The sequence below is a fragment of the Acanthochromis polyacanthus genome, chromosome 3, assembly GCF_021347895.1.
Source record: "Acanthochromis polyacanthus isolate Apoly-LR-REF ecotype Palm Island chromosome 3, KAUST_Apoly_ChrSc, whole genome shotgun sequence".
NCBI classification, from domain to species: Eukaryota; Metazoa; Chordata; class Actinopteri; family Pomacentridae; genus Acanthochromis; species Acanthochromis polyacanthus.
Window position 1 is genome coordinate 26,060,555 of NC_067115.1, and position 25,310 is coordinate 26,085,864.

General features: G+C 40.4%; 1 protein-coding gene across 1 annotated transcript in view; it reads left to right on the forward strand.

Moving 5' to 3' along the window:
- ctnna2 (catenin (cadherin-associated protein), alpha 2) overlaps positions 1-7,902 on the forward strand; it is a 361,962-nt gene extending 354,060 nt beyond the window's left edge. The window contains 3 exon segments of the mRNA XM_022216075.2: positions 3,221-3,305; positions 3,308-3,354; positions 6,768-7,902. Of these exon segments, the coding sequence (XP_022071767.2) occupies positions 3,221-3,305; positions 3,308-3,354; positions 6,768-7,055 (420 nt within the window). The 3' untranslated portion in view covers positions 7,056-7,902.
- The last annotated feature ends 17,408 nt before the right edge of the window (positions 7,903-25,310 follow it).

A 25,310-nucleotide genomic window follows, 5' to 3' on the forward strand; every position in this document is an offset into this window, starting at 1 on the left:
TATATGTTTTATATAATAATTTTCTCTGATATATTGATTATATTAATACTCCATCTATGATTTATATATATTCATTTTCTCTGATATATAACTTCTATCTATTGTTTTATATAGAAATATGTGTTCACTTTACTGCCATTATATGCTTCTCTAACATATATTAGTGTGTGTGTGTTTACAGTGTTTGCAAAATACCTGTCTACAGTCGAGCTTAATATCAGAATATTCTATTACTGTTAATCCCGCTATGAATATTAAAATACGCTGAACCATTTGTCCTGTATCATAGCTACATGTATCACATTTGCAGCAAAAAATAAAAATAACGCGTGAAAATCAGTTTAATATTCAGAGTTAAGATGGATTAAATGCGCTGTCAAACAGCGCTGAGTGGAGTGGCTGACCGGACCAAGATGGCGGCCGTATTTCTCGCTGCGCAGCAGCCCGAGTGGCGTCTACTCTTTATTATGTCTATGGTTACAGTGACACTGTCGCTATCTCGCAATGATACAGAAGACTTCAAAAATCTTTGGATCCAGACTATCAGCTGCATCACTGCCAAAATCTAATCAGGTGGTCCTTGTGTCATTTCTGACCTCCCCTGAAAATTTCATCCAAATCCATCAGTCCCTGTTTGAGTCATGTTGCTAACAGACAGACAGACAAACGTACACCAGTCGTCAGATAACTCTACCGTTCCTAGGCAGAGTAATAAACAACAAACTAACGGGTGAAATGAAAGTCTTTGCCAAATACAAATGTGCAATTGTGCCAAGGTGGAGCAACGACACAGCCACACTGCTAATTTCCATGAGGCATATTACTCAAAAAGAACAGGGTATAAAAGAGACATAGGGTCTTTTAGTCCTCCGAACAGATGCCCCGAAACGACAGCCTGAGGGCAAATGGCTCAGACTCTCTGTGAAGTGGATGGTCTTGGCAGTCCAATATAGCATTAGCTCTCCTAAGGACCTTCCTGTTATGAATGACCAAGCGTTTGGCCTTACTCCCCCCAGAGAACCCCGCACATCATTCTGGCCATTGTTCGGAAATGTCCATCGGGACGATGTTTTTATTTGTTTTAGGCCAAATTATGTGACAAAAAAACAAAGAACTGCAAAGATTGCTGCTGTGGACTATAACAAACACACTGCTGAAGAACAGAGAGAAGCATTAAGGTCATAGGGACTTTGAAAAGGCTGAACAACGTCGGGCAGTGGACCACACAGCGTTTCCTGACTAGTCAGTAAAGAATCCTGCTTCTCTATGACAGATAAAGAGAGAGACAGAGGGAGCTTCAATGAGCCTGGCAAACTAATGGGCCATACAATTTATTTACATCAACAGGGAATCTGCGGACGAACTGGGCTATTACTCTTTTGTACAATAGGGAACAATTGTGTCATGTCTGCATCAAACTTGCCTGGAGCAGTAGCGTGCGTGCAAGTGTGTGTCTGCCAGCAGTAGTATGAAGTGCAGTTAGCAGTGATGCTAGCCAGGGCTGGCAGTGCAGTGATAATGCCCAAGGAGAAACTTCCCCCTGCCTCACTGGCTGCTCTATGAGCTCGCGGCTCCACCTCAGCCTGCATACGGTGATTGAGAGCAACTTGATGGTTTCACTGTGTAAGTTGCGCTCTGGTAGTGGCCATAACTATAAACATGATACTGCCTCGAATTGCTCTTTGCAATTATATTTCACATTAAAGACACAAACATTTCACCAGACGACATAAGAAGGTTTATTTACTTGCTATTTGTGACCATCGGTTAAGGGCGCTTGTGGCCAGTCAATGACATTCGTCTTAGCACAGGAGGCCTTTTCTTTTCACAGAGGAGGAGGCGATATGGGCGGCCAGACATGCTGCAGGTCCTGGAGGGGGTATCTTCATATCACAACTCAGTGTTTAACTTAGCATCCCCTTCTACCCAAGCCCACAAGACAAGGAAATGAGCTGTGCATTTCCCCACACAGTGCTGCTGAATGTCCTAGTTAGGACCGTTTAATATTAATGGCTAGAAGAAAGGTGTTGCTACAAAATGATGCTCACAGTGTTTAAGCAGCTGATGCAGTGTTCTTAACCCACTGGGAGCTTAGTGGGCCATAGCTGACTCCTGGAAGGCTTCCAGATGGAATAATAGGGGCAAACTGTGTGATAGTAGGACACCTGAGGAGGCCGTCCTCGTATTCCCTGTTGGTCCATTTGCTGCACTGTATGATTGGTGTCTGGTGTTGAAGTAGCACAAAGGCCAACAGGGCCAGGTCAGAACTTCTGTTCCACCCCCCCCAAAAAAAAAATGAAAGCGGCGGCCACAGCGAGGGACACACAGAGACAACGGCTGCTATGGAAGCAAGTCTTTCTGGGTTTCAGAGTATTGTGTCCATTCATTCTTGATTGATCTGTTTTCTTCTTGTGCAGCATGCTGTGACAAACTTGTTTTATGTGAAATGAATGTGTTTGACACCCTGCCGTGTGACTCAACTTGCCTTTGAAACTCATGCCTGCAACCAACCAGCACTGAAAAAATGCTGAGCAACGTCTTCCATTCTCTGTGCAAAGGAGTGTAATTAGCCACCCAAAATGCTGGAACCCCGTTGTTTTTGTCAGGATTGTTGTTCTCAGTACTCTGCTTTGAAGCTCCTACAGCAATTCAGTATGGTATAGAAGCTCCGTCTTAAATATATTTTGGAAAGCTCACAACCTTTAAAACAAAATGGTAGCTCTCCCCTAGGCAGGCTTAGATTTTGTTGTAAAAAAAGTTTGAAACAAGGATTTTTTTTTATTTTCTATATTAGTGTTCTAAACATGCCCCTCTACATTCTAGCAACAATCTCACAGTGTGTCTCATTTTATAGATGTATAAATTATATTTGCCCATCACTACGCCTCTCGGGGATGGTGCTGAATGATCATGAGCCATAAATGTCCCAAATCAGAATTTACTGCTCAGTGTAAATTATTGAGAGCCTATTACATAGGAAGTCGTTAAAAAGTGCACTTTTTTGCGCTGTATTCTTTATTTTGTACTACAGGTTTCGAATATAGTGATGTATAAAATGGCAGAGACAGAGTATAGAAACATCTAGTGAAGATTATTGGCCAAGGCGTTAAAACTGTACCTGGCCATCCTGCTGCTCCCTTAAAGTCAGTGGCCACTTTTAGCTATTATTTGTGTGTGTTTGTGTGTTTTGACTCTTTGTACCCTGTTTTTTTCCTTCCAGTGCCCTGATTCCGCGTGTAAGCAGGATCTGCTGGCCTATCTGCAGAGAATTGCCCTGTACTGTCATCAGCTCAACATCTGCAGCAAGTGAAAGCTGAGGTCCAAAACCTTGGTGGAGAGCTCATTGTTTCTGGGGTAAGTCTATCCATACGGAACAGCACAACCCCAGCTCCGCTAACACTGACGCTCTGGATGGGCTTTTAGCGTCGAATCACCAGGCTTGATCCGTTTAAGACCATTTTTACGCTCTGCACTGCGGGTGGGCCGACCTTTTAGTTCAAGGTCATGAAGAAGCTTTGGAAGATGAGAGGAAGGGTCATGTAGATTAAAGCTGATGCAATTATTTCAACCCGATTACCATCTAATAATACCTGAAATATGCACTACAGGCTTCCATTTGTATTTTTTTTTATGCCTCATGAACTCTATTATTGCTGCTGCAGCTCAAACTAAAGCCAGACAATTATTGCATGTTGCTTGCATTTGACAGTTAGACTTTTCATCAAGGATTTTTTTTCACTATGTAGATAATCATAAACATTAAATGTTGTAGCTGGTGCAGTCAAGTCATAAATAGTCTTTTATTTCTTAGAAGAAGGAAGACAAAGCATAATACATTTGTTGCATATTTCAAAGTGGTAATGAATGGCTTTCATTTGTTCAGTTGTTTCATTAGTTTTCATGAGTTAATGTACTTCTCTGAGCTTTCCAACATCACAATTTTCTCCTGATAAAATACAATAAACCCAGCTAAAAGCAGATGATCATATAAAGGGATTTCATCTCATCCTGAAGCTAGAAAATACTAGCAAAGGCAGTTGTGGTTATTCATGACGAGTTCCAGGTACAGACTGATGTAGATGTCAGATAGTTTCCCTCATAAATGTGCTGATGAAATAAAATTCCATGTCTTATTTTTTTTCCCCAGTGACAGTCATCCAGTATATACTTGACTTGTGCTGTAACGGCACTTGCCTTTAAACTGAATGGGCATCAAGTCAATTTTTATTTACTGTGTAAAGTGCAAAATCGCAAATTCTCTTCAGATGGCTTTTAAAATCTTTTTTAGCATGTGGCATCCTCGATCTCTAAAAGTTCTCTTCAGAATCTAAAAGAAAAACAAACTCCAGGCAGAACAAAGGATGAAAGCTCAAGGACGGAGGAAGGATCCCACAGACATGAAATAAAGAACACTGATCCACATTAACCCTCTGGATGCCAAGCACTCTAAATGTTTTCAGCTCCTTTCAGATTTTTACTTCAGTGTGGATACTAATTTTTCTTTGCAGTTGCATGTACATTGCTCTGCAGCTCTATGGAAACAGCACAACCTTGGCTAAATTTGAGATGACTCGAAAAATGTATTTTGTGCAGATAAACGTTAAATTTCGTAGATTTTTAAAACATTTTATTTGAAAGAACCTGGAATCGACAGGTACATTATTTTTCCAAGGGCCCACAGGTGGTAACACGTATTTTAAAAAGCTACTGCATACTATAGACATTTTACTAATTAGCAGTTTTAAATTTCTTTCCATACTTTTCTCCTCTCTGTTCTGTAGTCAGCCCAATTTTAGAAATTAATTTTCACTGTTGGTCAAGCTGAGTCCTAGTGGCCTTCCTGTGGCACCAAGGAGAACAGAATTTTTAGTTTTTTTCAAAATCTGGTTTGACCAAATACTGTATTTTTTGGCAAAACTTGAATTAGTCATTCAGAATAAAGGGATTTGATGACATATCTCGATTTGAAGCTGTGATCCAAGTTAGTTTTTCACTCCAAATGTCACAGATGATCAGTTCAAGGACCATTAGAAAGTTCAAGATGGAGCAATTCTTTGTGTTTTTAGTGTTTCTAGCTATAATATAATGTATGATTAACAAAAACAGTGGGTCTTTGGGGTTCAAAGACCCACAATGGCTGTTTGTATCGCTGTAACAACTTAACAATATATTTACAATTTGTATAACTTTGTACAAGACTGTAGGTGTTGGTGTTGGTGCATGTTTATGGGACACATGTTCCATGCTCAGTAATTATTATTTAAAATATTATGTTGATTGAAAAAAAATTCCACAATTACAAGAGACAATCAGTGAAAATGATACCAAAAAAGGAGATTTAAATTTCAAATTTCATTTTAATTGTTTTATTTGGGGATTCAATTTGGTTATCAGGGGGTGAGACAAGAAAAAAATGACATTTTAGGGGAACTCCAGACTTATTTGTATTTAAAAATATTTTCAAACATTCTTCACTCCTAGTTTTTTTAGATTTATTCTCAGGACAATGAATTTACAAAACAGCTGCATGTTTTAGTAATTTGTACATGGATTATTGAAATTTGATGGGTAGGACGTAAATGTCCTCCAATTCTGGAATGACCCGTAATAATACGTTGACATTAGCATTTAGCTCAAACTAGACTTTGTTTTATTCTCTTATGTTTGTCTGTTTCACTGACATCCATCTGACGAGCAGTCAAAGCTGTATGTATCCTCATCTCTCAAGTTAAATGCTGACTCTATGTCAGCTCTTTAAAGCCAGTCTTCAACACTGAAGTCCTTATCATCTCTCCTAAGCCCACTGAGTTGTTGAGGGAAGGAAACAAGGAGAGAGAAGTTTGAGAGCCGAGAACTCAACAGTTGTTTGTGCTTTCAGTGTTCTAGCTTTGATATAAGGTGTAATTAACAAAAACGGTGGGTTTGGCATTCAGAGGGATAAATGACAGGTTTCTTTGCTGTAGCCACTGAACAATATAATTGCAATTTGTACGACTTTGTCAAAGATTGTTGGTGTTTTAAGGACCCAAAGTGATGCATCCTCATGTTAACTGACACACAGGGAATAAGTGGTCAGTTCTATACAGCAGTAAACAAATTTTAAAAAAGCACAAAAAGCACTTCAGTACTCTGTACTGGCCAATTTCCTGAATAGAGATTTAATCAGGAAGAGAAAAAAAAGTGGACTCTATGTTCTCCCACTGTTTTGTTTTACAAGAACATTCCTATTAACTGCCTGAGTGTGATTTTTTTTCTAATCTTGACTTTCATCTTTGCTTTGGATTTTCCCGGGTCTGATATTCCTCTTCTTGATTTCTGAGGACTCTATTATAGTTGGTCTCACATGAGATATGCGAGCCCTGCTGAGATTTTAACCTTTTCATGGTGACCAGCTGGAGTCCACGCTCATTAAATCTAAACAGTTGACTCGTCTCAGTGTGGTGTAGGAGGCGGCCCACTGGCCGGCAACCCTTAAATGTCAGCCAAACAAAACAGACGGAGACAGAGGTACACCTGACCCCTGCCTCTGCCAATTAAGACCCGCTAAAATAAGATGTCATATAGTGAGGGCTGCTTTTATCCTGCTGAACTGCCAGTTGCAGCTCAGACCTCCTAGGTGTTGTATGTCGATAATATGTCCTAAGGTTGTCGTTGAGGGATGGACAGTATTTGCACTTCTTCTCTTTGCAGACACATCGACTCTTGATATTTTCTCTCTGCCTCTCTCTCTCTTTTCTTTCCCTTTATCTGCCCTTGCCCTCTTGTAGCTGGATAGCGCCACCTCCCTGATCCAAGCAGCCAAGAACCTCATGAACGCAGTGGTGCTGACTGTAAAGGCGTCTTATGTAGCTTCCACCAAGTACCAGAAGGTGTACGGAACAGCGGCTGTTAACTCGCCCGTGGTGTCTTGGCGCATGAAGGCCCCAGAGAAGAAGCCTCTGGTAAAAAGGGAGAAGCCCGAGGAGTGTCAGACACGTGTACGACGAGGCTCCCAGAAGAAACACATCTCCCCTGTCCAGGCCCTCAGCGAATTCAAGGCCATGGACTCCTTCTAAGCTTAAAAAAAAAAAGAAAAAAGTAATGCTTAAGAAAAACAACAAAACATGATGGTGACAAGTTGGTGAAAAAGTCCCTTTTTACATTGTGTTAATCCACCTCTATTTGCCCTGTGTGTGCTCGGTGACACCTCAGGAGGACTACAGTATATATATTAAACTGCCACACTGTGGCTCCTGTGAACGCTGTGGTCCTCGTGGCTCACAGACAGCCAGCACACACTCGACAGTATTTATCGATCTTATTGTAGCTTAATATGTGAGAGCCAGAATGTGACACAAACATTTTTGAAAATATGGGCGGTAAAAAACAAACATATCAGAGAAGACAGAGTGGCATTTGAAAAAAAAAAAATGTGGCAGTTGATATTCTAGCTGTGTCATTAACGTGCTACTGAATGGCTGTTGTATACACACTTAAACTGTCTGAATGGAATCTTGAAAAGTTCAAGGAAGGAGTTATTCTAAAGGGAAGATATCAATGTTGGTGTGATCCCTCTTGATATTTTCTTTTCCAATTTGAATGTTAACCTGTAGTGCTAGGAATAATTTATGTTTAAGATACCTGGAAGTGTCAGCATCCGAGTAGTTTCCTTGTTTCTGAAAATTTAATAGTAATAACCCATATGGTGTTTTTTACCAAAGCACACTTATGGTCTATTTGTATTGCCTTTTTGAATCCCTTTTAATTTAATGATTACAACACTAACTATGATGACCTTGTTTGGAAGTTGTGTAGCGTATAATATAGACAGAGAGGTTTGAATAGTTGTGGTTTGCTCAGAGATAGAAATCCCTGCATAGATACCTTTATATTCACCCTTCTCTAATAAATCCCTCAACTTGACCCTGCAAGTTTCCTTTGCCTTTTTTTAAAAAAAATCTTGTACTTGCTGCCCTCTGCAAAAGCTCCGCTGGCATTCTGAGAGTAACAGCCTTTTATTAATCTGAAGGATCTGACACAATCATTAGAGATCTTTGTGCAAGATCTGGCAGATGGAAAGATTATGGAGGAGGAAGAAACGTATTAGTGCTACAAGCTAACAAGAATAGGTGTATTGATTCAGGGTTGCAGGTCAACTCCCATTACTTCACTGCGAGATAATTGCTCTTAGGTCAGAGCTATTAATGTTGCCTTTGGGATGTTTCCTTCCAGTTCCTTCACACAAACAATTCTGATATATATAGAGAAGAAAAGAGAACAAGAAAAATATCTCGGCAGCTGTTGTTGTTCTTGGTTTCTGTTGTTTTCGTTCAGACAGTCATGATGTATCCTACTTTCTGACTATCTTTATCCTCTTTAATAGCTTGACATGGACAAGAACTTAACGTATACAAACGATTATGTTTCTCAGGCAACGAATCACACTGACTTTTCCTCTTAGAGCCACCATGAGTTGACATTCATCCACCCATTTAGGAATAAACTATTTTCCTAAACCATTCCATTAGGCCATTATCAGTTCAGAATTCCACTTTGCACAACACTTGGTGTAATGAACAAATACCTGCAAAACTAATGACATTCCCTTCACCATGTGCTGTACTTTCCATTCAGTACTAATCTGCAATGGTGACTTAATGGTGATGATGGTAAGGATCATTCTAGAATTAGAGGACATTTGGGCTTAAAAACTTCATGAAAATGAACCTTGTTTTTTTTTTTTTGTTAGTTTTACAGTTTTTGCAACATATTCACCAATAATAGGTAATAAACTATCAAAGGCTTGATTGGCTCAGCTTCCACATCAATGGTACCATTTTTATTCCATGTTTTATTCGTTTGCTAACCCTACTCTAATCACAGTAACAGGGTTTGCTAATCCATGCTAATGTTAGCTTTTTCTCAGCAGTAGAAGCTAGATATTTAGCTAGCTGTTACTGCTGACCAAGTGGACAAACTGACTGACGGACTAAAGTCAAGAAAAAGGTCAAAAGAATTTGTCTTATCCTGGTAACTTGCATAAAAGGGTTGCATGAGTTAGAGTGACACATTCAATTAAGGCTGATAATGTTAAGAAAATGTCAAAAACAGAAGAGAGGACATAGCTTTGCTCTACCCATTCTTTTGGAAAAGTGTTTTGATGATAATTAATTCCAGCGTTTCATGTGATTCACCGTTTTCTTTTTCTACCAGCTATAAAAGGTTATGCTGACAGGGTTGTTGTGGCACACACGTTTCATGCATGATAATTATTTAAGATATCATTTTGATTAAAAAAATGTTTCCACATTCCAAGAGACATCAATGTAAGAAATAATACCAAAAAAGGAGATTTATATTTCATTTTAACTGTTTTGTTTGAGATTCAATTTGGTCATCAGGGGGGTGAGACGAGAAAAATGTCATTTTTAGGGGAACTCCAGACTTATTTCGTGTTTTGTTTTTTTTGTTTTAGATTTGGTCTCAGGAAAAGTAACTAATGATAGGTGGTAAAATGTCCTCCAATTCTGGAATAACCCATAACCATAACACCAATACCTGCTTCGCCATGTAAGCATGTCCACATTAGCATTTAGCTCAAACGAGACTTTTGTTTATTCTCTTGCGTTTTGTCTGTTTCACTGACATCCATCTGACAAGCAGTCAAAGCTGTATGTATTCCTCATCCTCTCAAAGTTAAATGCTGACTCTATGTCAGGTCTTTAAGCCAGTCTCTGACCACTCAAGTCCTTATCAATCTCTCCTAAGCCCACTGAGTTGTTGAGGGAAGGAAAGCAAGGTTGAGGAAAGAAGAACAGATGTTCAGGAGCCAAGACTCTACAGTTAAGAGATTGTTCGTCGGCAAGCCAAGAAACCCCACAATGCCCTGGGCTTGGAAGGAAAAGTTTGAGCTCTCTAAAGGCAAAGATAGATCAGTGCGGATACTACCAATGTGAAGTTTATATTGCTTGTCTGGTTTTATGGGATACCGCTGAGACCTGGCTGCAACCTCCCTTCATGCCGAGTGATTCCTGTGAATTAGTTCATTTTAGGAGACGGCACAATGCATTCCTTTCAGAGAGCAGCTCGATGAAGTCCCCAAAGGCATCCCTGGTTCACCCTGTCATTTAACACGGATAGCAAATCTACTAATTGCACTAACACGACCTTGATCTCTCGTGAATCAAATCAAAAGCATCGACAAGCATAATTGTCCCAATAATGGCTTGTGCGACACCAGTTTAGATAATTCTGTGGGTCTGCACTTGCTGATAATGAATAGGGTTCTTTATGTATCCACATTGTACCGCTAATGACCAATAAACACAACATGCATCAGGCATCCGTGCATCACCAGAATACCCTGTGTTTAGGAAGCAGGGCCACAAGGGAAAAGTAGTAACACAATCCAGTTAATGGAGGGATTAATTCCTGGCTGTGGTGCTGTCTAAACTAAAATAATCCCTGTGTGTATCCATCTCTACTATCCAAATAAAACATGCCATGGTGGCTGACAGCCTGCTCTCTTTGAAAATTAAAAAGACATAATTAAAAAGAAATAACGACGGTAGCAGGCATAGGAGTGCAGTGTAGGATTGGACTACTTTGATTTGAGAGATGTCTACATGGGATGTGTGGTATTAAAAGGATTAAAAACAGAGTTCTAATCTAGTTAAACAAACCTCCCTCAGACCAACTATAAAAATAGGCAGAGAGGAAAATGACTGTCAAACCCCCAGAGGGAGAATGGTGATGAACAGCACACAACCAGCTGCTGCAATATGGTTTTTTGGCTTTCGGTCTGTGGTGTCAGAATCCTTCTGACACTGACACTTTGCCATCTGCACACATGGACATGAGCGGCTGTAAAGGGACGTCTTTATGGCTGCAGTTGTTTCATACTGCAACATGAAAATCAAATCAATGGAAGAGGAGTTGAATCATCTCCGTTTGACATCATGTGGCATCTATTTTTTCACTCACCAAGGTTTGAAAGACTAGAAAGGTCAACTGAATGTTATTTTTGGACAAATAGTTTAACTGCCCCAAACTCTACATGACGTAGGTTGTACGTTTTTTCCAGTTTAATTTGGATCCCTGTGATACAACACACAAATACATATTTTACAGGGTATGAATAATTTTAGCTGAACCCACTGACATATTACTGCTACAAATTCGCTGCAGACAGTTTTGGGGAGATATGAAATGAAACCTCAGGCTTTACCTGCTTTATTTATTTACACTTTCAGCTCTTTGGATATTCTTCAGGAAAAGGGTCAAACCTGTTTCTAATTCTAATTTTCTCAAGCCTGTCACCAGGTCGGGAGAGTGTAGACAATTCATGATCTCTCTCTGAACGCTGGGATAAGCTTTGCAAAAGTCCTGGCAATACACACATACACGCTGCTCATTCGAAAGCCTTGCACCTAAAATTCTTTATTCATGCTTCCTTCTGCTCCAACTCAACTCCTTGAAAGTGTCTGGAGGTCAAGTGGCCGTGGCATTTCAGTGTGGCTGCCCAGACTCCTCTGGCCCAACTCATTCTATATTTGCAATTTGAAAATCCAGACTGTAAGGATGTAAATGGCTTTTGGCCGTTCATCTAATGAAATGCTGAAGCCAAAGTGTGATCATGATACAGCAACATTTCTGGGGTTTTGTTCTTTTTGTCTTTTATAAGTTTGTAATTTTATGAATTAAAATGCAACTAGAATGGCAGACTTACCTCAGTATTTCATTACTAGTAACACAAGTCGATACAAAACAAGAACTGGTAAAACAATTAAGCTCTATACAATAAACTTGCTTTTTCCAAATACTGCATATTCTTCACTATAGGCCCTATGAATAGCATTGTTTTAAGGGAGTTTGAACTTGACAAAACATTGCTTTTAAGTACACAACTAAAAAGTGAGAACTCAATGCCCAATGCCAAAAAAAAGACTTTAACAGTAACAGCCTATCGACACTGAAGGATGCATGATGAAGTTGTCCGTTAAACATGTAAAATAGAAATAAATAAAGGCAAATAAACAGAGTTTTGTGCTGGAGCTTGTGTTATTTGACATTTTGACACCAAGATTTTATTCATACTATGAATGTAAATCAGTTCTAAGTATGACTTATCAATCTGCTTGATTAGTAATAATTGGCACTGATATGCAACACAAGAACATCATGGAGGTTTCAGGCCTATTTGTCTTGAGATCATCTATGGTCTGATAAATGGCATCCATCTTATCGCATCCCTCCTTCAGAGCTGATTTCTGAACATTTAAACAGTGCCATCCAGGGTCCTTGCCAACATGCTTGAGTTTGCCTGTTTCACCTTCGACTTCCTGCTTGCCACACCCGGAGACTGGTCCGTTTCCCGTTCTTTCATCTGACTAATGGTCCGACTCTGAGAGCAACTTCAATATATTCAGTGTAGCCATACCATGACAGGATTCTACATCTTTCCCAGTGCCATAACTGATGAGTCCTGAGCAATGGAACCAACTGAAGGACCAGATTTCAGAAATTGACAAGACCGTTAAGAAAGCAAAGATTCCTTTTAGTGTTATCTGTTGAACTAATTGAACATGTTGGCTAATTAGTTTTGTCGGTGTATTCACTTAAAGTCCTGTGTTAATATGTGATTCCAACTGTGAGACAGAACATTGGTAATAGACTAGAATTCCACTTTGTATTCATTGCTGCTTTTTGAAAATTCTCTGTTAAAATGAGACCGTGGCACATGAAATATGGTTATCATGAGGCAATTAAAAACACTGGTTACGATGAGGGAAATCACTTTTAAGAAGGTGAACTCTAACTATTGCATTGCATTGAAGCTGCAGGCTCCTGCATGAAAATAAGAAATTCAACATACCCGTTCACCTTCCTCATATTTCTCTCTGTGCCACATAAAGGGCACACTACCTCCTACATTTGCACAGAATATTTGCACTGGACATAAATCATGCACTGCACAAACATCCATATATAAATGTAATATCCTGGTACAGAGGACTGGATGTATACTTAAAGGATTGTTCTTTTGGAAACACATCAGAAGGTCATTCTTCTTACTAACATTCTTGTGCAGATGTTTCCTCCATGATGCATCTTATGTAGCACTACCGTGGTTTCTCATATTCCTGCTGCATACCTCCACAGATCAGTTCCATATTGCTGCATAGCAGAACTGCAATATCTAAGCTCTAATGTGAAGAGTGAGCAAAACCTCGATGGGCAACACAACTGAAACAAGAAAAGCACTCAGAGACCACAGTACTCCGCTAAGGCTGCTCAGTCGTCGTATTATTTCCGAAAAGTCGTTGCAGAAATCACGGCAACATAGAATGTGGCCATTTAATGTAGATGTACCCACAGACAAAATGTGTCATGCATGTGTACGTTATGTACGGATAACAAATCACGTGGCCTAAATATGTAGCTGGCGGCGGGAAATGATGGGACTCAGAAACACCCCCACAATTTAATCAAATTTTTCTTGTGTCATTTCCAACCAATAAGTCCCAATACGTCCACAGCGGTCAATTTGGACTAGGATCACAATCATGTGATCATCAGCAGGCAGCTGACGTAGTGTTCACTTATCACAGTCACAGTGATGTGGTGACGCTATCTCACAATGATACAGAAATCTCTGACAAATCTGTGGATCCAGACTATAAGCTGCATCTCTGCTAAAGTAATCACTTGGTCCTTGAGTCATTTCTGATCTTCCCTGAAAATTTCATCCAAATCCATTTGTCTGTTTTTGAGTAATGTTGTGAACAGACAGACAAACAGATGGCCAAACAAATGTACACCGATCGACACATAACTGCTGATCTTTGGCGGAGGAAAAAAATAACCTTTTCTAGATGTTTCTGCAGCACAAGCCTCAAGAGAAGCATAATATCTTCAGGTACGGTGAATGTTTTCTGTCAAACCGCACTGGCCGGATGGTGCATGTTCTGTGTTCTCTGGATGCTGTCAGAGGCCACTGCCTTGCTCGGGCAGAACCTGCCTAATTACCTCCTCACCTGGATGGCAGTGATGGACAGCCCTGGGGGAGAGGGCAGGGGCCACAGCGCTGTCTCCAGGTGTAATGGACAGTGCACCGCGGGGTGAAGAGTTTGCAGGGGGACTGGGGCCATTGTGTTGTGCTGACCTTTAGAGTGATGGACAGTTTGAGGATAGGGGGCTGTTATTTTGTCAGTTTTGGTCCTGTCAGAGCGAGAGGGAAGGAGGGTGAGAGATGAGAAGCGTGAGTGAGGGGTAGGTGGTTGTAAGTGGCGTCCCATTAGGGCTGTTTGTCGAGGTGGGCAGCGATACCTGGCCTGGGGTCTTCTCGTCACAGCTTTAAAGAAATGGGTTTAAAGAAAGCTGACGGCACCGGTGTGCGTTTGGCATATTGATTTGCTACTCGCCGTGACAGGATGAACAACTTGGCTTATCCTTTTTTAAAAATATATACATCAAATAAATATATTCTCACTTTAAACCAGTGTCTCTTGATTTAAACTGAGAAACCAGCACTGTGTTTTAACTAACGGAACACTGTGGTTTTTTATCTCTGATGAGTCACTGCCTCAGCAAGAAACTGATTTTAGCCTAATTGTCTCTCCCTGTTTCTTCTGGTAAATCAGTGCTGTTTGTATCAGCAGATCTAATGGAAAAGCAGCAGTAAACCGAGATTAAAGGTGAGCTCAGAGTCTCACCTATCCAGCTCATCCATGCTGTGTGACGCACATACATGAAACTAGGGTCGCTTTCGGCAATCCAAAGTAGTCTATCTTTGTAGTTTAATGGATAGAAATAAAAGACACATGATTGTCAGAATCTCTCAAGGTCCATTCAGCAGCTGTTCTCTAGTTCCGGATCACATCACATGGTCTGTGTTCACCCGCAATGTATGTCTAAATGTCTTTTTTTCCCAGCTTTTCTAGATTACACAGTAAATACAGAACCTTTGACTACGTCCTGCATTTTGGGGCGGTGAATTAATCCACTTGCAGCTGAGATTTACACAGATTTCTACAAACTAATCCAGTAAAGAAATGGCTTGACATGTCAGGAAACGCACTTATTCGCTTTTTTGCCGAGAGTTAGGTTAGAAGATCAATACCACTATAGCCGCTCTTTATCCATTAAATACGAAGCAGCAAAAAAAGTAGCACATGTTAATTACTGAGATTTAGAGGTGCTGATGGGTGGATTTTTTTTTATAGAACCAGGCTACTCATTTCCCCAATTAATTAAAAGTGAAGTTGGAGGTGAGGCTTTTTTTCTACGTTTTTTCACCTTTAATCACTCAAGCACCCTTTTAAAAAGCACTACACACTACATTCTAACTCCTACACTTAGAATGCATCTCGGAGTGCATTCAGAGGCTCCAAACATTGCAACCAAAACTGACTTGTCAAGGAGAGTTGACACAGGACATCTTAAGCAGAGCCAAGGCATGGTCAAGAAGGCGCGAAAAAGAAATGTATCGATTTTGCTGCCTCATGACCCATAATCAGGACAAACTCCTCTTATTTAACAACTGGTAATCTCCCTGGTACACTGCTGAATGCTAACCTCACAGCTAGCAGAGAGGATTATTGGAGCCCATTGGAGGTCCACACTCTAATGAATGCTTTCTTCTTTCGCTGTGTATTTCACCAGATGGTACCTTAATGAGCCGGAGCTGTCGCTGTTTAAATTACACCCAGCTAGGGCTAGAGCGGCAAAGAGTAAAATACCATTTGCAAATTTGAACAAGGTCATAATAAAGTGGTCAGCAGTCGCCCAAAATGGCTGGAGAAACAGCTTGATTTATGTCCGTCTGTAATTGAATGAGGAAAGAGAGTGACCTCTACTGAGCCTGAACCTCGGCCAATCGGAAGGAAAATTCTATCACGGGCGAGGGATGTGAAAGACTTATTCCCTCCCATCACCAACTATTATCACTGCTACAACTATTAACTATATACTTAACATTAGCTTTTAAAGAGAGTGGACACAAGAGGAGCTCATCTGCTGGAGTCCATATTTACCCATCAGGAGGGATGTGCTTTCATAGAGGTTAAAGAGTGGATAAGAAGTGTTTGACTTTAAACATTCCCATGCCTGGTCAGCAGCTTTTTATGGGTTATTCAGCTGTAACAGTAAAACACAGATAACTATGGATATAAATCAAGCTATAACATAAAACCATTTGTTTTAATGTTTCATCAAATTATAAGTTTTGCTGCTCAGGCAAGGGTTTGCATGCTCAAAGACAAGCCATTAGTGCCACAGGGGGCTGGAGTGGATGGACTGGCGGGACGTTGAACATCTATGCAGCTCAACAGAACAAATTACCCAATGAAATGAAAAATAGATAGGGCTAAAAGAGCCTGCATGCTTTGTCAGACGGCTTTGAGAAACACCTTTTTATGCTACTGCAAGAGCAACTATGGAAACTGACTACTTAGGTAAAGGTGCACTGAGATAAGTAATGAACGTTGATGAGTGGCAGGAATAGTGTTGACAATCAGCTGTAGCGTGTTAGCATGCTTGTTTGTTAACTAAAAACAAAGTACATCTGACGCTGGTGGGAATCTCTTTGCTCCACCAAGAAGGCGCAGTCTTGACTGAGTTATGTGACGATCAGCGTTGGTTTGTCTGTCTGTCTGTCTGTCTGTTAGCAACATCACTCAAAAACAGACTAACAGATCTGGATGAAATTTTCAGGTAAAGTCAGAAATGACAAGGACCAAGTGATTAGATTTTGTCAGTGACAAAAAGCTAAATGTTTCTGTATCATTGCAAGATGGCGGTACGGCGTCACTGTAACTATGATAAGTGAACACTACGTTAGCTGCCTGTTGACGATCACATGATTGTGATCCTATTACAAATCAACCATTGCAGTCTTATCGGGACTTGTCCATCGGAAATGATACAAGGAACAACTGATTAAATTGTGGGGGTGTTTCCGAATCCCATCAATTCCTGCTGCCCGCTACATATTTAGGTCACGCGATTCGGCATCCGTACATAAAGTACACACGCATAGCACACACCTGTGCTCAGCACAAGGTCATTGTGGGTACATCTATATCAAATGGCCACATTCTATGTTGCCATGATTTCTGCCACAAACTTTTTCAAGATTTCAGCCGTCTCAAATGATACAGTAATTAAGCAGCCTTGGCGGAGTACTGCAATCTCTGTGCTTTTCCTGTTTTGAAGATGCTTAGTAAGAAACCAAATTATTGCAACTGCAAAAGGAAATTTTCAAGGAGTTGCAGCACTTTGAGAATCTAGTTTTGTGTCAGTTTATCTAATACGAAGATAATGAGATAATTCATTAGAGAAAAGCTTCAACTTTTCATGTGGTGCTACGTTACAATCTGGGGCTAGTTCAGTAAAGTTGTTTTAAAACTTACTGGACAATACATGCAATACTTGTTCAGATATTTCATATTGTGGCTGACATTTCCAGCCCTAAACATATGCCACTGCTGTGCTAAAATAAAAAATCTAATAAATAGGAAATGATAATTGTCCATTTGTCTTCCATTTGTAGAGGTGCTACTTCTGAAATTTTAAAATCTTTTATTTTTTCGGTAATATTACTGTTATTTTTTTTTTATTTCGAGAGTCGATTATTTTATTAGCATTTTATTGTTTGTTGGGCTTTTATTGAGTCAAATCATTATTTAAGAAATTGTGCCATTTTGTCCTTGATATTTCTCTGCAAAAGCTAATTAGTGAGACAAGAAGTGGACAGAACAATCACCAATTAGACGTAGCTCATCTAACAATAAAACTAGACCACAGCCACGATTTTAATTCTGACCCAGACAGGACACTGGCAGTTGGGAGGACAGATGCTGCAGTGCCTGAGATACACAACCTGGGAACAAATCCAGTGCAACAAGGGGCAGAAAATCAACTTCAGAGACAGACATGAGTCCAAGCTAATTAAGCTGACACCTGAGCCACTAACTTGGGCAGCCCGTCATGGTCCTCATCCTCCCTCTGCTGCTTTGCTGGGGCTGCATTCAGTGATTTTCAGACAAAGCAAACAAAGTTCATAAGAAGGATTTGTAACTGAAGATGGACAGGTTGTGTTTCAGTGCAGCTGGCCTTCAAATGAGACTCAAGTTGATAGACAACTAAAGCTATGTTATTATTATAATCATTATTATCCACTGGCATAATTTTGCTGTAGATAGGGTTAGGGTTAGGGTTACGATACCGTTTTATCAACCTTGTGGTTGAAATTCAGCACATTTCTACAACTTTTGTTGATTCGTGGTCATGTTTTTTTTTTCTGTCTGAAGCATGTTGTTGTTGCTGCTTTATCACTGATTTCCATTGTCTTTTCAAGAATGTTCGACCTCACTTAAGAGCAGGAATCCACAGGAAAGATGAATGATGTCAGCCATTGGTTTGCAGACAAGTTTTCAAACCTTGAGTCTGGAGCTGTTCATTGCTATCTTGGACATGAGTGGGAGGTGGATCTGACTAAGAACTTGAGGGTACTATGCACACTGATACGGTATCAACCTGTTAGGTAGTTCCACCCTAAAAAATAGTCTGATTTGCTTGTTTGTTTTATCATAAATTGGACCAAAATATACAAAAAGTTCACCATGCTGTATTGAGGGGAGCCTTTAGACTAGGAACTGAGACCACAGTGTTGCTAGAAAAAATGTTTACTGAGACCACAAATCAAGTGAGAATTAGGATCATTTTCTCATCGACTTCTGTACAATCTGACTTCTTTTTGCAACCTCAGGTTTTGCTTCCTGCTGGCCATTGAAGAGAATGCAGGTTTACAACTAATATATATCCAATCAAAATCAATTTGAAAATGTGCAATTACCAGCAGCAATGACTGGAATTATGATATGCACGTTGTGGCTATGGCATAGTGAGACTAATTCTGTAATTCAATTGCCCATTGATCAACATAAACTAAATGGTTCCAGCTATAGCATAGTTCGACTGACGCCTCTTATATTTTGCTGACCCAGGGTTTTAACTGGCCTTGTCAGTGGTTTTACCAATTGATTATCTCCTCCTTGTGTGATATTCATGCTGTGATGGAGTCTAATGTGGTAATGCTCCATCACTTTTAAATCTATGAGACAGTGAATTTTGTACCGAAGCTTGTCTTTACAGTTATAGGACAAATTAAATCACAATAACCATCAGAAACATCACAACAAGATTTTTTTGTCCACAAATTGTTCAGTCTTAGGTTTTAGGCACTTCTGCGTTGGCTTCACGTTTCCATTCATGACCATCTCTTTCATGTAGTCCATGAAGGAGACTCACAGGTTTCAAAGCAGTCCAGTGTATAAAGCAGGTTTTCTTTGGCTGAGAATGTGCCTCTGGGAGTAACTACATGTGACGGTAAGCATGTTTGGTTCATGTACAGTAAAGTCATGTACAGTGAGTCTGTTTTCCCTTATCTGACAGAAAACTATGCATTTTCATGTTACTTTATGACAAAAAAAATAGTTATGTTTGGGGAAATGAAACCCACTGAACAAAAAATTGATTTAAAAACACAACTGAGGGAGAGGCGTTGGAAAAGGGGAGGCAGTCGATGGTATAGGTCACGTCCTGCTTCAGAGCATTTCACCCTCCTCTTTTTATTGACTAGATAAAAGGATCTGACAAGCGGGGTAGGTTCTGACCTCTCGGGGGGCCCTGAGCAAAATTCTGCTTAAGGTTCCTCCTACTTCACCCATGAGCCACGTAAACCATATACTATTGAAACGGCCACACAGGACACCTCAGGTCTCCCACTACAGTCCTCCCTCCTTTAAAACTGTTTGTTCCATCTGTTGGTTTGAGTATAAGCAGAAACTGGCAACCCTGGATTTCCACCTACACCTTTTCAAATATGAAATTCTTTTCCCACTTCGGCTGAATTCTTGATGGCTATTATTTACAGACAGAATCAATAGTCAGTGTCAATCCATTGCTTTCCATTTCGCATTAGTCAAGTAAATGGTCCACACTTAGACAGTTCCTTTTAACCTGAGTTACATTTTACAGCACTCTCATTCAGTTAGACACGCACACTAATTGCGCCAGAGTAGCCCAAGGACAGTTCAGCACATGGAGGGGTTACGAATCGAACCACTAACCTCGCAATTAGTAGACAACCCGCTCTACCGCTTATCTGGACTGATCACCGCTGTGGAAAGGAGAGTTTAATATTTTGCAAGAGCATATGAATTCATGTTCACACATTCCGCAGTTATTCACTCAGGGCTGCGGTTTAGAAACACTGTTGCCCATTAGCACCAACTTCATAGAGAGGCATTCAGGCCAGCGGCGGTGGATGAGAGGCAAGTTGGCTACTCAGAGATGTCCTACTTAAGTTTATGTTTCGTGTTGCAACGAGAGGTGTAAGGTGACATGGGGAGGCATGTGGAGAACAAAACATCACCCTGGCAAAGTGAGGTGGGGAAATAGGAAGCAACTTATTTTCAATCTCCAAAACAAATATCAGCTTTCAAAAAGAAAAAAAAATAACAAAAATTACAAATTGAAAAACTTTTCCAGAGGAAAAAAACTTTCTGACAATTTCCCCTAACAGTTAGGCAATAACAGCAGAGTGCTGCATTGTGCTGCCTGCAGCACAGACCATTTTACGCCATTTTCTCTCTCCTAGTATTCTCCTACAGAAAGGGCATGAGGCCTGCCTTCCCATTTCCAACAACTGACAAAGCAACGGAAAATATATAAGATTTTCTTAAGATTCTTCCAACAACATCTGAATTCATAGATTCACACACAGTCATCAGTCCTGAACATTCAAAATAAACAAAACATCTGTGCTCTCTTCACTATTTATATTAATTACTATGAATTCCATTGAGCATTTATAGTCCAGGGCTGCACAATGGCTTGGTGGTTAGCACTGTTGCCTTGCTGCTAGAAGAGCCCGGCCTTCCCGTGATCTTTCTGCATGGAGTTTGCATGTTCTCCTTGAACATGTTTGGATTTTCTCTGAGTACTCCAGCTTCCTCCTAGCCTAGCCATGCTAGACCCATGTTCTGAAGGTACAAGGGTCTCGGCACGCTCGACAGGGAGGGAGGCGGGCTAAAAGGTTGTCTATCAAATCACTCTGCAGCAATTGGGTAGGTATACAACCAATCAGCGCAACAGATAGGCTTCCTAGAGCGCCGGAAATCAGAGGATACGGTAGTTCGGTGAAGCCTTATTTATACAGTCAATGGGTGAAGCTCAAGTATATTACAAACATGTTAACAGAAAGATTATTCAGAGTCGGTGCTAATGGAGCTCAACAACTGTTGTCGTTTTTGTTGTCGACCCTGGCAGAGAATTAAATTCGTTGCCGTGGGTTGTCTAGCGCGGCTAGGCTGGTTGTTTCCAGTTGTTTCTGTCAGAATCGTCGCACCTCTGTCGTCACTTCGTTACGCCCGCCTTCTGACTCTACACTTCATGGTGATTCGTCGGCCAGTTTTAGGAGAATCCAGCCTCGAGCCTTATGGAGGGTAACTAGACCCACCCTGGCAGAGAATTAAATTCGTTGCCGTGGGTTGTCTAGCGCGGCTAGGCTAGCTTCCTCCCACAGTCCAAAAACATGCTGAGGTTAATTTGTAACTCTAAATTGTCTGTAGGTGTGAATGCGAGTGTGCTTGTTTGTCTGTATGCAGTTCTCTGTGATAGACTGGTGACCTGTGCCTTTGTCCTAAGTCAGCTGGAACAGACTCCAGCCCCCCACGACCCGAATAAGGATTAAGTGGTGTATAGATAATGGATGGATGGATTTATTGTCCAGTCAAATGTGAGATCCCACAGACAAACTCTGACAGGGGATGACTTTTAAAGCTTAAAATCCTTTAAATGTATTGTTGTTTTTGATCAAATGGCAATACTTAAAAACTTTAAGGAGAAGTACGGTTCTGCCACAGTTCTGCCAGTAGCCACTATAACTGTAAAACTAAAGGAAAGTTAAAGTTGTGATTAATGTCCACCTTTCTACACCAAACAATGTCAGGGAGGGAGTTAGTGCGTCAACATTCTGCTTGTTCATCTCTTTTATTTTTAAATAAACTGCTATTAAACACATTTGGACAGGATTTAAATTGCTATTTATGTGCTCAATTTGTATCTTTCTGGCGCTGATGATTTTCCTTTGGCACCAGATAAAATCTCTTTGGGGGTGGGGGTGCTAAAAATTCCTCTAAGCAGGAAAATCCCTGAAAGTAACTGTTTTTACTTGCTCCAACTAAGCCTGAATGATATGCAAAAACAATCAGATTGTGATTATTTTGACAGATATTGCCAAAAGAGTCATGAGTTTAGTCGGAAAGATCGGGGTTTTTTGCATTTCTTTTCCACAGAAACAAATAAAATAGATTTTGCAGCAGTCTGTGCCAAACATTATGTCTGGAAAATATGATTTATAGACCAGAGCATCTCTGTAGCACCACAGTGCCTCATTTATAATGGTATGTTGTGACAATGTGTTTTTATTAATCAAAAAATTGCAGCTCCTGTGATTTTAGATATTGTACTTGCCCGAGGTGTGATTTCCCGCCCTCATATCAAAGCGACTAATGCATCAAGAGTTATAATCCACTCAGTAATGGGTGCTTCTGCATAGAAAGTATCTATATTTTTTATTCCTATATCTTTTTAAGTTACAGATTTTGTGTACTTTCACACCCCTAAATCTATAACATACTTAAATCAGATGTAAACTGCTCTAAAACTGGGTAAAAATTTGCCAAACACTGTGTCTCTTGACCTTGCCAACTAACTTCTTGTGCTTGTTTTTCATAGTCCAACTTGTGCATATTTTAATGTCAGTATCACTTAATTAAATACTCATCTCTAATAGAAATGCCTGTGTGCCGAAGCCAAGCGCTGACTGATCAGCATTGAGCCCAGGTTGGATGGTGCATATTGACCCACTGAAATCAACTTCCAAAGCAGGTTTAAGCTGTGCTCTGCGGACTGAAAGGGAAATAACAGGATCTATTCTGCCCTAACACTCCATTAACCTTACTGCTTACTGAAGCAGCGTGCATGCTTTTTTTTCTTCTTCCGTTTTTTCTCTTTTATTCCTAGATGTGGATGTAATGATATCCTAAGGCTTTATATATCATCACATAAAAGCAGACCTGTTGTGACTGATTTCATCGTTGTTCCATTAAAATTAACCTTGCCAAGCCTAGAATCTAATTCGGAGTCCGTTTTCACAGCATGCTACTGTCACGTTAGCCAGTACCTAATTCTGTCTAATTGAGTAATGACAACAACTCTGCGGCGCGACACCTCCACTGCAAGGTCAGTCCAAAGCGCTGCCAGCTTCACACTGAGAAACGGAGTCAAGCCCACTTGTACCACAGAGCACACAGCAGGAGGGATCCCCAAATCCAATAAATCTAACTGCAGGTATCAAACACACATACGCATGTGCACGCATGCATGCACACCCATACACTGAGCTCACGTTGGTTTGAGCCAGATTTTACAGGAAGGCTTTAGCGACTCCATAGTCGGTGTTGTTGGCGTTTTATCATCACAGCAAGATGCATCTCAATTGATTTGTGTTTGTTTTCTGTGAGGTGTTTGCATCAGCTCTTGTTTGTGCTGTTATTCTCTTGGTAGGTTGGATTTATCTTAGACTTCAATGACACAGAAGAAAGTTTTCACTGTCAGGAAGTGCCACGTCTGCCTCACTGCGTAGATCCGTGTAGAGATCTAACCATCCAAGAGGCATATGTGTTAAAAAGCTGTAGTTTTAGGACTAAACCCGTGGGCACACAAATGTACATGTGCATTCTTTTTGTGAGATTTAGCTGTGCAAAAGCAAGATGCAGTAAACCTGTAAAAATGATTTCTGCCGCCCCTCAGTTGTGCCTCAATCATATCAAAACAGACTTTTCAACTTAAAAAAATTAAAGAGTTTCAATATTGTTGTCAATGCAATTAAAAGTTTGTTAAAGATTTAAAATGCCAAAATGAAAACATCAAACAAGAAATGTAAGCCATATTACATGCTACTTTTAATGTGTGCATTTATTGGTATTTATTGGTTTATTGGTGGGTTAGCACTTTCGCCTTGCAGCAAGAAGATCCTCGATTCAAATCCCGGGGTGGGCCTGGGATCTTTCTGCATGGAGTTTGCATGTTCTCCCTGTGCATGCGTGGGTTTTCTCCGGGCACTCCGGCTTCCTCCCACAGTCCAAAAATATGCTGAGGTTAATTGATTGCTCTAAATTGTCCGTAGGTGTGAACAGAGGCGTCACTAGGTTTTAAGGACAGGGGGGGGCTTAGTCCCCAGGAGATGCACAGGATGTGAGCAAACATTTAATTTTACAGCTAACAAAAACTGAGAAATTGCTTTTCCACATTAAGATTTAGATTTATTCAGAGATACTTACCTGTGTAAATGTTTTACAACACAGTGGCCATGACTTTTGCTCACAACACAATAACTCAGAGCTGCCAACTTGTGACCTGACCTCAGAATGAGATTTGGTTTGTGCAGGATGCTGATGGGGGGTCTGGGGGTCCTCCCCCAGAAAATTTTTAAAATTACTGATCCTATTTATGGCAATTACTGATCCTATTTTCCAACCAGTGAAAACAGAGTCATATTAGGTCCAAAACTAGCAAATTATTTATTTATGTCGTATATTTGGCTTATATATCTCTCTCTTGGCTATCTCCACTTTCCAATCATTACTCTAATAAATAAAAGCTCAAGTTAAATAAGTCTTATATGGTGCACCTGGACTGAAATGTTTCATATTCATATCAAGTTCCATAAAAATCCAAGACTGTCTGCATCACAAATGACTCTCTCCTGTAAAATCCTTTAGACTCACCTTTCCAGTCGAGGTTTCTCCCCTCTCACTCTCTCTGCTCCTCTCCCCTGACTCCTACAGGTCAATAGGGGTGGTGGAGTGATTATTATTATTATCATTATCATCATCATCATCATCATTATTCACATAATCATACGTGAATGAGCTCAGCTCCTGTTTCACTGTGTGCATCTGATGCTGGAGCTGATGCTCCAGAAGGAAGTCACCCCAAAGATAGTATATAGCTAGGTAAAAAAAAAAAAAAAAGAGTGCACACCTAACTCTATGAACAACCAGAACCTTCACAGTGCATTTCAGACTAACTAGCTAGCTAAGTAGCAGCGTTCTTTTAGAGCTGAAATGTAACTTTTGACTGCAGAACAACAAAGGTAAGATGTGCACAGAGATACAGCAGCGTCTCACACTGCCTCCTTTACAGGGGACTCTCTTTTACAGAGTGAACAAGCCAGGTTTTTATTTGTCAAACAGGGAGCA